A 12,910-nucleotide genomic window follows, 5' to 3' on the forward strand; every position below is an offset into this window, starting at 1 on the left:
AGATTTGGACCACTCCCCACCCAGGCTCTGGAGCCCCGCCCGTGGCCTCTACCACGGTTTACAGCCTGCTGGCACCCAAGTCTGGGCTTCGTGGTTATACCGGGGAAAGTTTAGTTTCCCAAAGCTCATCCATACATTGGGCAAGTAGCTGCGTGTGAAACTATTCGCTTTCTTAAAAGCTACTGTTTATTGAGCACTTGCTCCATTCCAGCCTCTGAGCTTAGTGTTTTCCATACATTACTGACATTTGAGCCACACAACAACCTAGTGAAGTATGTACCATTATCCCCATTTCACCGACGAGGAAACTGAGGGTCAGAGAGGTATGGGACTTACCTCAGGCACGTTGTACTGGAGAAGCTGGGCTCCAAGTATAGGTTGGACTAACTCCAAAGCCCTGTGCTCTTAGCTAATCTATTCAAATAGACAATCTTATAAATACTCCCAAGAGCAGACATTGTTTCTGTTAATATTAGTAGCTTGGTTTTGAGTCTGAAACCCCCATGAACGACTCCATTGTCATTGCTCTTTGTCCTTCTGCCCACAGTGCTGGAATCGGCAGGACAGGGACGTTCATTGTGATTGATATCCTTATTGACATCATCAGAGAGAAAGGTAGGTCATCTGGAGGGCAAGAAGCGATAGTTCCTGTTTTTAGTTTATGTGCTAGTGAAAATAGCCCGGGGGAGAGAATTTGAATGTTAAAACATTTTCACAAAATCTGGGCTGAAGACTTTGACTTTCAGTATGTTTACGAGAGAACAAAACTGATTCTATTTGAGCTTTTGACATAAAATAAAGCTTAGGAGCTATGGGTTCCACTGCCGGGGACTTTTGTTGAATGTGCTTCGGTGGTCTCTGCCCACCCACCTCATCCTGGCTGGACGTTATGGGGTTGGAAAGTGAGGGGGTCCCGACCTCCGACACTTTCTCAGGTAATTTTCTGGAATCATTTGTATCGGTCAGAAGGCCATTGTAGCCATTGGAACACGTTCAGTTAGAACATTAAAGACTAAATTTGCTCTATTTCTGAGTCTGCTAAAAGTTGTGCATTACACCACTTCATCCCGGCGCTGCGGTTTCTCCTAGTGCCTCATGGTGCTTGCTTTGCAGGCGTCGACTGTGACATCGATGTTCCCAAAACCATTCAGATGGTGCGGTCTCAGAGGTCAGGGATGGTCCAGACAGAAGCACAGTACCGATTCATCTATATGGCCGTCCAGCATTACATTGAAACACTACAGCGCAGGATTGAAGAAGAGCAGGTACCAATCCTGGAGGGGCTGGAGTGCAGATTTTCATTTTCTTTTTTTTTTTTTTTTTAAAGATTTTTATTTATTTATTTGAGACAGAGAGAATGAGAGAGAGAGAGCACATGAGAGGGGGGAGGGTCAGAGGGAGAAGCAGACTCCTTGCTGAGCAGGGAGCCCAATGCGGGACTCGATCCAGAGACTCCAGGATCATGACCTGAGCCGAAGGCAGTCGCTTAACCAACTGAGCCACCCAGGCGCCCCGTAAGATTTTCATTTTCTTTTCTGGGCAGCTCAGTCAGATATGCTCTCCTTTTGAGCAGAATGAGCCTCTGAGAGACAGCTGCCATTGTTTGGGAATGGGAAACTCGTTCCCAACCAGGAAGGGCCTCTCTTCACAACTCTGATATTTCAGTAGGGGGTAGCTTAGGGAGGTAGCTGCTATCGTTCTGGCCTGGCAGATTGGGGAACTGCCCCATGGAAAGGTTAGGATCTTCCCAGACAGACCCCAGGACTTTCACACGGTAAGTTTGGAACTGAAAGCCTCGAAGTTTCCAGCCTGTTCTGGTTTAGATCCGGACCGTCTTTATCTGGATCCCATCTTTTAAACGAATGCTTCACTCTTCATAGCACACAGCAGTTTGAACCATCAATTTGGTTGAGTTGGAAACAGTGAAACTTCAATTTTAATAAGCCATGCATAATGAAGAAGAATGTGGAGTTGGATCCTTTCCATTTGAAGCTATTCATAACAGACACAAAGCTGAGTTAATTAGGAATACGCTGAGAGGAGGAAAATGAGGAGACTGCTCCTTTGGGGATCTGGGCGTTTCCCCCCACCCCCCCCCCTCAGCCCCGCTGCTCTGCTGCAGACAAGGAAGTGTCTGAACAGCACGGATACCTGCCTGCCTGCTTTACCCTGTGTATTGCCTTCCAGAGAACCCGGCTTCTTAGAATGGTACCTGCTGGCAAATTGTGAGACTTCCAGCCTAGCAGAATGGCAGCCACATTATCAAAGATTGGCTAGCCAAAGTAAGATACCTGTTAGTTAGCTTAGTAGGTTCTCAGTTCACATAACAACACTAGAGGGGCACCTGGGTTGGCTCAGTCGATTAAGCATCCGACTCTTGGTTTCGGCTCAGGTCATGATCTCAGGGCTGTGAGATTGAGCCTGGCATCGGGCTCTGCACTCAGTGCAGAGCCCGCTTGTCCCTCTCCCTATGCTCCTTTCCCCGCTCTCTCTCAAATAAATAAATAAAATCTTAAAAAAAAAACCCAAACACCAGATTGTTTTATTGTACAAAAACATCTTCAGCAATAGTGTATGTATGTATAGATATGTAAGGTCAAATAATCAACAAAGTACCAGTTTTGACCTTTAGTGCTTTAAATCTGACTTGGTGTTATCGTTAAGTGTTGTGAAATATTTAATAGTTACTACAGGCTATTTTCTTTTTTCTTTCTTTCTTTTCTTGAAGATTTTATTTATTTGAGAGAGAGAGCACAAGCAGGGGGAGCAAGAGAGGGAGAAGGAGACTCCCCGCTGAGCAGGGAGCCTGACGTGGGACTGGATCCCAGGACCCTGAGATCATGACCTGAGCTGAAGGCAGATGCTTAACCAACTGAGCCACCCAGGTGCCCCACTATAGGCTATTTTGTATTTGTCTTCCAGTTATTCTGAATTTGGGCCAGGAATAGTTAAAGCATAAAGTTCCCCAAAGAGAAGGACCTCCTAATAAATACAAAGAGTATTTATAAACAGTATAAACACAGTTGGTACAAATTCAGGAATATCTTGAGGCATATAATGTAATCTTGTTTAGAAAAGCTGGGGGAAAAGCTCTCTTTATTTCATTCAGAAGCTTTGTTATTTATTCTTGTTTTGGCGACTTGAGGGCCTTCCCCTCCCATCCTTGATAGCACTTCACATCTTCTCATTACCATATATAGTCTCTCTGACCCTAAATCTCAAGTTGTAATTTGGATTTAGGAGCTCCTTTAAAAATATCTTTATCACTGCTGTTTTTGGGGGTCGGGAGGAGCTAGACAAAAACAGAACATGTTCCTTAAACAGTGAAGCTGCCTGAGTTTTAAATTAAGCAAAAGAATGAAACTCGTTTAGGATCATTGGTTAATCCTTTTAAATACCATCATTTCCACAATTCTAAAGAGTTAAGGACCTTCTGGATTGAAGGAATTTGCCAAAGAGGGTAAATGAAAAAAGACAGTGCCTCAGGGGTGGTGAGCCCGGGGATGGAAGCAGGAAGTAGCACCAGGAGGAGGCGAAGCAGAGACAGGGGGGCGTCCAGGGGAAGGTGCAAGTGAGGCGAGCTTGAGAAAATTCTCAAGTTTTTATAAAGGATTCTTCCCACACTCTGCCATTTACTTGAAAGTAGATTTCTTTGTTAACTTCCACTTAACAATATTAAATTTTTTTTTTAATTTGCAAAAACAGTGTATGGAATTCCCTTCACCCTGTTAACATTTTAACACACTTTATCATTCATTTGTATTTTCTCTCTATATATACAATATGTACTTTTAAAAATGAAATGCTCCTAAGTTGCCACCATTTGTGCGCCCTTGCCTCTTAATACTCTGACGTGTGTGTCCTAGAAATGAAGACATTCTTTTCCCTGACCATCGTGAAATGAGCAGAACCAGGGAGCTAGCATTGATACGGCACTGTTTTCTAATCTGCGGACCATATTCAAATTTTGCCAGTTTGTCCTCCTCCGGTCTTTCTGTGGTCCAGGGTCCCCTGGTGCATGTGGTTGTCAAGTCTCTTTACTTTCGTCTGGGACAGTCTCTCAGTCTTCATCTTCCTCGACCTTGCCATTTTTAAAGCGTTCAGGCTAGTTATGTCGTAGAATGCCCCTCAATTTGGATTTGTCTGATGTGCTTTCTCGATTAGATTCAGGTCTTGTGTTTTTGACAGGCCTGGCACAGAAGTGATGTTGCATCCTGATACCTCCCATCAGGAGCACCTCTATTGATGCATTTCATCGACTGGCAATGTTCTCTTTCTCCACCATACAGGGACGATTTCCCCCTTTTTAATTAATATCTTACAGGAAGATGTATGAGACTATATAAATAACCTCCTTTCCATCATACCTTTTACCCACTGATTTTACATGTCATGTATTCACTATTCTTGCCTGGAAAAATTAGTCCTGTGATATCTGCCCAGTGGTGATTTCCTACGTCCATAATTCCCTTTTCCCATCTGAGTACTAACCAGGCCTGACCCTGCTTAGCTTCCGAGATCAGACGAGATTGGCACGTTCAGGGTGGTATGGCCGTAGACCTTAATTCCCTTTTCATTTATTAGGTGGGAGCCTTCTCTAAGGAAGAGCTTTCCCTTCTCATTCATTCATTCATTCATTCATCATTCATTCATTCATGTCAGAATGGGTGATAGTTCATTACTATTTATTTTGTTGCTTAAATTGTCCCAAATTTGGCTAGTTGGGCACCTGTTCTAATTGGTTCTTGCGTTCTTTTGATAGTTCCTATTTTTGAGTACTTCCTTTTTTTAAAATGATGTTTTTATTTAAATTCCAGTTAACATACAGTGTAAACTTGGTTTCAGGTGTAGAATTTACTGATTCAGCACTTCTTACGTACAATATCAGGTTCTCCTCACAAGCGCCCTCCTTAATCCCCTCACCTAGTTCACCCATCCCCCACCCCTCTGGTAACCATTAGTGTGTTCTCTGTAGTTGAGTCTGTTTCTTGGGGGGGAAAAAAGTCTTGTTTCTTTGTTTGCCCCCCCCCCATTCATTTGTTTAGTTTCTTATATTTTTAAAGATTTTTTATGTATTTATTTGAGAGAGAAAGAGCGAGTGAGAACAAGAGCAGGGTGGAGGATCAGAGGGAGGGAGAGAAGCAGACTTCCTGCTGAGCAGGGAGTCCGATGCAGGGCTCGATCCCAGGACCCTGGGATCATGACCTGAACTGAAGGCAGCCGCTTAACCGACTGGGCCACCCAGGCGCCCCCATCTCACTTCCTTATACTTTTTGACACCAGAATATGAAGACTCATCCTGTACTTTCCCAGCTGTTTTTCATAGGGGCCCTGATTCTCTTTATTGTAGAGTGGTATTTGGAAGCCAAGATCTGGGTACTGGCTGTGCTTATTTGTACTGGTATAGCATTATTTGTGTGGCTCATTGCTAATTAATTCGTGCTCTAGTTGAGCCCTTGCTCTACAACCTCATATTTATATGAGGTTTATATATTATATGAGGTGTATATATATATATACACACACATACTCTCCTCCCTCCGATAGTTTTTTTAAATTAACTTTTTATTTTGGAATAATATTTAAACTTCTAGAAAAGTAGCAAAGATAATACAGAGTTCCTATGTGTGCATCATCCATTTCCTGTAACGTTAACATCTTGTATAACCATGGTACCTTTATCAAAACTAAATAATTAACCCCGATGTATTGCTGGTAACTAAGCTCTGCGATTTATTTGGATTTCACCAGTTTTCCCACGAATGTCCTTTTTTTGTTCTAGGATCCTGTCCAGGATCCCACGTTGAATTTAGTGCCCCTGTGGGTCTGTACTAGTTTCTTAGTCTTTGTTTCTCATGACCATGACACTTCTGAAGAGTTCTAGTCAGGTATCTTGTAGAATGCCCCTCAGTGTGGGTTTGTCTCATGTTTTCTCGTGATTTGATTAGAGTAATGGATTTTTGGGCAGAGTACCAATAAGGTGAGTTGCGAGGTGCCCTTCTCATCACTCAAGGGGCACCTGATAACAACATGGCCTGGGGATATTAACCTTCATCACTAGGCTTAGGTGGTGTCTGCCAGATTTCTCTCACTGTAACAGTGACTCTTTTTCCTTGTCCTTACTCTATTCTTTGGAAGTGAGTCATTTAGTGCAGACCATACCCAAAGGAAGGGGAGGAATTAAGCTCCAGCTTCTAGAATGGGTAGTTTCTACATAACTTATTTAGAATTCCTTTGTAAGGAAGATTTGTCTCTTCTCTCTATTTATCCTGTTTTTTCTTTTCTTTTTATTTTTTTGAGAGAGAGAGTGCATGTGCACACAAGCAGGGGAGGGGAGGAGCAGAGGGAGAGGGAGAGAGAATCTTTTTTTTTTTGATGTCGTGTTCCACGATTCATTGCATATAACACCCAGTGCTCCATGCGATACATGCCCTCCTTGATACCCATCACCAGGCTAACCCATCCCCCCACCCCCCCTCCCCTCTAAAACCCTCAGTTTGTTTCTCGGAGTCCATAGTAGGGAGAGAGAATCTTAAACAGGCTTCTTGCCCCCCGCATGGAATGGCATGGGGCTTGATCTCAGCGACCCTGAGATCATGACCTGAGCCAAAATCAAGAGTTGGACACTTAACTGACTGAGCCACCCAGATGCCCCTAGAGCATTTTCATTTGATCCTTTCTTCCTGCTCTTGGCTTTGGGGCTTTTCTTTTCTTTTTTTTTTTTAATTAATATATGCTTTATTTTGTAGTCTTAATTTTTTTTTAAAGTAATCTCTATGCCCAACATGGGGCTCGAATTCACGACCCCAAGATCAAGAGTCGCATGCTCTACTAACTGAGCCAGCCAGGCACCACAGGCTTTTTTTTGTAATTTACAGTTTAAGAATGGACTGCAATTACTTCACATGGCAGGATATTTAATGCCAGATGATTTTTGAGACTTGTGGTTGGACCCTCCTCTCAACCTTGACTGTATCAACTGTCAAGCCCGTAAGATTTATTATAAATATTACAAAAAGTTTGGTAACTCTGCTGTGTCCTTGAATCCAGGTGAAGGATAGATCAATTTCAGACCATTTTTTTAGGGCTCTGTAACAAGTCTCCCTCCGCCCCCCCTAAAATCAAAACAACCCCTATCCCCTGAGATTTTTTTCTTGTTCTATATGGACAGCCTGGGCTGTCACAGTACTCAGAAATAAACTCATCTGATTTGTGGATCAGTTTTATTTCTTGTTCTTTCTCAATAAGCTAAGAAGCTCCAACATTTTTATGTTTTTCTTTGAGTGACTTAATTCATTGAAATAATTCCTGTCTCATTTGTATTAAGTATTCCCCATTAGAAAATTCTTTTGTAATTTATGTAGAAGTACTTTTTTTTTTTTTCCCTTCAAGAAAGTAGTAGGGAAGGAGAGATGGGGGTTGCTGTTCAGCGGGTATAGAGTTTCAGTCACATGAGACGGAGGAGTTCTGGCGGCCTGCTGCCCACCGATCGCACATCCTTGACAGTACTGCCCTCTGCACCCCAAATTTTGTCAAGAGCCTACATCTCATGTTATCTGTTGTTTTCCTTTCACCACAATTTTAAAAAAAGTGTTGAGTAGAAAGCAAGCTTATGCTTCAACTTATTGATTGTATATTTCACATTTTTATTTAAAAAAAAAACAAGGTAGGATTTTTCAACTCCAGATTAAGGTTTTTGTTTTTTTAAGATTTTATTTATTTGACAGAGAGACACAGCGAGAGAGGGAACACAAGCAGGGGGAGTGGGAGAGGGAGAAGCAGGCTTCCCGCTGAGCGGGGAGCCCCATGCGGGGCTCGATCCCAGGACCCTGGGATCCTGACCTGAGCCGAAGGCAGACGCTTAACGACTGAGCCACCCAGGCTCCCCTGTTTTTTTTTTTTAAGTTATTTTAATAAGGCTCCACACCAGTGTGGATCACAACACAGGGCCTGAACTCACAACCCTGAGACCAAGACCTGAACTGAGACCAAGAGTCGGTGCCCAATTGTCCAGAATAAGTTTTAAAATAAGTGATGTTCTCTGCCAGGTCTTCCACTTCATGTTTCATTTTAAATTCTAGCTTTAAAAAAATTGTTTCCTGGGCGCCTGGGTGGCTCAGTTGGTTAAGCGACTGCCTTCGGCTCAGGTCATGATCCTGGAGTCCCTGGATCGAGTCCCGCATCGGGCTCCCTGCTCGGCAGGGAGCCTGCTTCTCCCTCTGACCCTCCCCCCTCTCATGTGCTCTCTCTGTCTCAAATAAATAAATAAAATCTTAAAAAAAAAAAAAAATTGTTTCCTGTGGAAGTCAGTATTTCAGTGCTAAAAATCTGTGACTGCTTTTTAAGGCCTTCCGATTTTTAAAAACAGTTGTTCAAAACATTAAAATACTGTGTAGAGTAAGCAAAACGTTTTCTCCTTGGATTTCTTTTCTGCAACTTCTTCCCTAGACTGTAAGTTCCGTGACGGCTGCTTGGTCAGTTAACAAACTGGTTGGGCTGCCTTAACAGAGTCTGAATAACAGAGGCTTCAACAAGATAGAAGCTCACTTCTCTCCTAACGTAAAAATCTGAGCTGGCAGGCCATTTGGGAAGGAAGTGGGCAGCTCGGCTCCATGGGGTCATCCAGGGGCCCGGGCACCCAGTCGTCCTTCAGGACGCTTCCTTTTCCACACGGTTGCAGACAGCACGATGAGGCAGACAGCAAGCAGCTAGCTGCCTGTTCATGTCAGGCTTTTTCTGTGGAGAGTCAGACAGGGAATCTCTTAGGCTGTCCAGCTGCCTTTTTATTTTGGTCCCATGTTCACATATGGTCGCAGAGATGCTTTAGAATTTATAGGTTAGAGTCGTAACAACTCTTGTTGTATGTGAAATAAGATTTTCTACTGTTTTGGGATGAGTTTTGAGTAAGGAGAGGAAGAAGAACCTTCACCAGTGAATTTAAATTTGTTTTATGTTTCATTTTGAAAAAAATTTAAAGTAATAGTACTATACCTAAATTGGACGTTTTGTCACATTTCGTCCCAAGTCTTTTCCCATTTACTTATTTATTTATTACTAAGGTAATCTCTACACCCCACGTAGGGCTCTAACTCACGACCCCAAGATCAAGAGTCAAACGCTCTTCTGAGTGAGCCAGTCAGGCACCCCTCTTTTTCCTTTTATAACAGCAATCAAATGTGGCAGGTACAGCTGTCAGCCCAAGTGCACCCCTCATTTCTATCCTTGGAACCCCAGGGCAATCACTAGGCTTGCAGTCTTTTTTTTTAAAGATTTTATTCATTTATTTGAGACAGAGAGATAGAGTGCCAGCAGGGGGAGGGGCAGAGGGAGAGGGACAAACAGACTCCCCACTGAGTGGGGAGCTGGACGCAGGGCTCGATCCCAGGACCAGAGATCATGCGCCAAAGTCAGACGCTCAACCAGCTGAGCCACCCAGGTACCCCTGCTTGCAGTCTCTTTTTATATTTTAAAATACAAATACCAATAATCTACACATAGTAGATAACATTGTTTTATACGTTTAAAATGTTTAGCCAGATGGTATCTTACTGTTTTATTGTTCTGTAATTTGTGTTTTTCCACTTAACATTGATTATGACACCTGTTTTGATACACACACAGTCTCTCTTTTTGTTGCTCCTCTTCACTGTTGCAGATTATTTCATGATAGGAATACATCACATTGATTCATTCTCTTGGTGTAGACATTATTAAGAATAACATGTCCCTAGACATCCTTTCATAGCCCTTCTAGGCTTCTGTGTGTGAGTTTCTCAAGAAGCGAATGTTCAAGGTTGTCGAATATAGTTTTGTTATTACTGGATACTAACTGGTCAGTATTGCGAGTTCAGACTAAGAGCGCACCAATTTACCCTCTCCCAGCGCCGAATGGAAGTCTCTGCTACACGTCAGTATTTGATGTGGGCACGCTTTCTAATATTTGCTGGTTTTCTTGAATAATCCTAGAATGAAGGCAACATTATATAATGATGATTGGTGGGTTCGATTTTCAGAATTGGTTGTTTTTAGGTGAACTTAAGAGTGAAGAGTGATAAATCATCTAACCGGGACTCCTACCAAATACAGTTCACTCTGCATCTGTAATGAGATTACATTCTGCTGGTTTTCCTTGCCAATTTTTTTTTTTTTTCAAGAGTATCATTAGAGCCAAAAATGAAGTTTTAAAGGTGCTAGGGTCTTTTCTGGGTGGGAGGCGGGGAAGAGACACTAAAGCATTACCATCCTCTGTACCTGTGGGCCAGTTTTACTTGGAGTGAACTTATTTCTGGAACTCTTCTCCCAGCTGTTTATCTGAGAATCATTAAATGTGTTGCAAGTGAACTATGAAATGATTAGATGTTAATGTGGCAAAGAAAGTGAGAATTCTCTCTTAGCTCAGAAAGAGATACATTTGATTTAATATACTAAGTTGTTAATGCATGACTCTGTGCTTTTGAATTACATGGTTCAAAAGTACTTTTCACTTGTACGGTGTTACTTACATTGAGGTGAATTCCCTGACATTTGATCAACATATCATTATTTAGGGTCCAGCCTTTCTGTCTGCCTGTCTGTCCGTCTCTCTCTGGTAAAATGCCTTCTTTGCTTCTTTTTCCCTTTAAAAAAGTCCAATTCCTCATATATGCAATCTTCACTTTTCAGAAAAGCAAGAGGAAAGGGCATGAATACACAAATATTAAGTATTCTCTAACGGACCAGACAAGTGGAGATCAGAGTCCCCTCCCGCCTTGTACCCCAACACCATCTTGTGCAGAGTAAGTAATAATGAAGGGCATTCTTGCTACCTGAACACAATCCTATAGAAAAGCTTAAAAAACAGCAGGTCTTTGCAGCACAAGCCTGTCATTATTGTTGCCCAGCTGATTGGTGAGTGTGTCAGTGGCTTTCTGAACTAAATTTTAATTCACCTAAACCAAAGGCCGATTGGTACACTATTTCTGATTATGTGAGGTTATCGGTATATCAAGTGGTGGTTCTCTAAGAAGAATCTTCATTTTCCTTTTTATGGGGTGGGGATAACTTCTGTTGTTAATGATAGACAACAAAAGTGGGTAACACCCCTTTGGTTAAGACTCTTTGCTAAGTAAAAGTAAATAAGTTGACCGTTAATGTCTCGACACCGTCATGATCTGTTAATTTTTTGGTCAACAGAGAACAGACATCTACTTTGAGCCTTTAAACCAAGAGTCTGCAAACTACAGCCCCCGGGACAGATTCTGGCCATGCCCTGTTTTTGTACAGCTCACGAATGGTTTTTAAGGGGTTATATTTAAAAAAAATGAAAATAAAAACGGCAGCACAAAAAATATTATATGCCAGAGACTGAGTATGGCCTGCAGTGACTAAACTATTTACCCTCTGATCCTTTTCAGAAGAACTTTGCCAACCCCTTGTTTAAGCTAAAACATGTGTTAGGAGAACATTTGTTAAATCGATTATGTGAACCGCAGTCGTAAATTATTGTTTTTCTCTATATTCTAAGGTAGTCTGTGGTATAACATTTACTTTTTATTTTCCCCCAAGAGTCTTATCTCTGTTTGCTTCTGATGTGAATTTTTAAAGCCCTGCTGACTTTAATACTTTATATACACGTTTTAGATAGCAAATATGAGGCTTGTATTTACATTTGGCTTCTAGTTAACATTGAAATGAAATTATACAGTAAAAGTGTTCCCTCCACCAAGCTGCCTCTTCCTTCTGCCTGCTTTTTCCTTTCCCGGTGGACTGATGGGGAAAGTTGGTATTTTAAATTGCTATCTGCAGTCATTTGCCCTGGCACCAGCTCGTCAGGGCTCTGAGTCCTGGCCAGAGAGCGTTCCCCGAATATTGCCAGAGCTCATGAACTCTGACGACTCCCTTATTGCCAGTGGCCTCGCCGTGCGGCAGGTTCTCTGCCTCTCCACTCCCACCATGTTCCTTACAGGGTGTAACGCAGGATACCCCGGACCCCAAGCCCCTTCTTGTTCCTCTCAGAGTGGCATCTATGGCTGCCGGGTCCCCTGTCCCCCCAAGACTGCTCTGATCTCCACTCCCTGCTCAGCAGAATGGAGTCTGGCCTCGGATGCACTGGCCCTCCATCCCAGGGCCCTGCACCACCACTGAGCTTCACCCTCATTGTTCCCCTTCATGTAGCTGGGTTTGGGGCTACATGGGTCTGTGGGTCTCACTGCTCCTGCACTTTCCTTCCTTGGACCTCTGGCCCATTAGGATCCCTCTGCGTGAAACGAATACCTGTCCTTTCTATGTGCTCGCGTCTCACCGGCTTGAAGGTCTTACTCAAAGGCCTCATCATATAGGCCTCCTTTGCTCTGCCCGCCAGAAAAAAGGCTCGCTTTCCTCCAACCCCAGAGAGCACGGGGACTCGAGGCTCTTACTCCACTTTGAGCTTGATATTGCTGTATGTTTTATGTCTTACAGCCCGTCCTAGAACGCAGCTCCTGGGGCCTGTGTCTGCACCGTATCGGGTCCTCAAAGAATGGAGTATGTGCTTTATAAATACCATGCGAGCTTGGACAGCATGGTCGGCGTTTTTATTCATGTTTTCTTTCCTTTCTTTTTTTTTCTTTTTCTTCTCAGAATGAGAGAAGATAATGCTAGAGTCTATGAAAACGTGGGTCTGATGCAGCCGCAGAAAAGTTTCAGATGAGAACACCCACCAGGACGTCAGCACAGACCTAGGTATTTAAATGGAGGCACTCACCGGTTGTTGATATCACTTGTGGTGTTTTTAAGCAGGCAGATCGTTTGTGAGTATTCTAGCGAGGGGCACCGTGACGAAGTTTTACGAACCAGCCTCTTTTTTCTCTTCCTAAGCTCCTTTTTCTAAGCTGGATTTATTTTCAAGTTCATTAAGGATTGAAACCAAATACAGAATTAATTCTGGGAGGGG

At 42.9% G+C, this 12,910-nt stretch overlaps 1 protein-coding gene across 4 annotated transcripts in view; it reads left to right on the forward strand.

The window, feature by feature from the left end:
- The window catches only part of PTPN11 (protein tyrosine phosphatase non-receptor type 11), an 81,863-nt gene that overhangs the window by 64,497 nt on the left and 4,456 nt on the right, over nucleotides 1–12,910 (forward strand). For all 4 annotated transcript variants that reach the window (XM_064578408.1, XM_045887607.3, XM_064578409.1 and 1 more), the window contains 4 exons: nucleotides 548–615; nucleotides 1,114–1,265; nucleotides 10,663–10,775; nucleotides 12,598–12,699. In XM_064578408.1, coding sequence (XP_064434478.1) covers nucleotides 548–615; nucleotides 1,114–1,265; nucleotides 10,663–10,775; nucleotides 12,598–12,667 — 403 coding nt within the window. In that variant the 3' untranslated portion in view covers nucleotides 12,668–12,699. The remainder of the gene's footprint in view (nucleotides 1–547; nucleotides 616–1,113; nucleotides 1,266–10,662; nucleotides 10,776–12,597; nucleotides 12,700–12,910) is intronic.

The sequence above is a fragment of the Mirounga angustirostris genome, unplaced genomic scaffold (assembly GCF_029215605.1).
Source record: "Mirounga angustirostris isolate CCGP_5_RB_7025 unplaced genomic scaffold, mMirAng1.0.hap1 SCAF_14, whole genome shotgun sequence".
NCBI lineage: Eukaryota > Metazoa > Chordata > Mammalia > Carnivora > Phocidae > Mirounga > Mirounga angustirostris.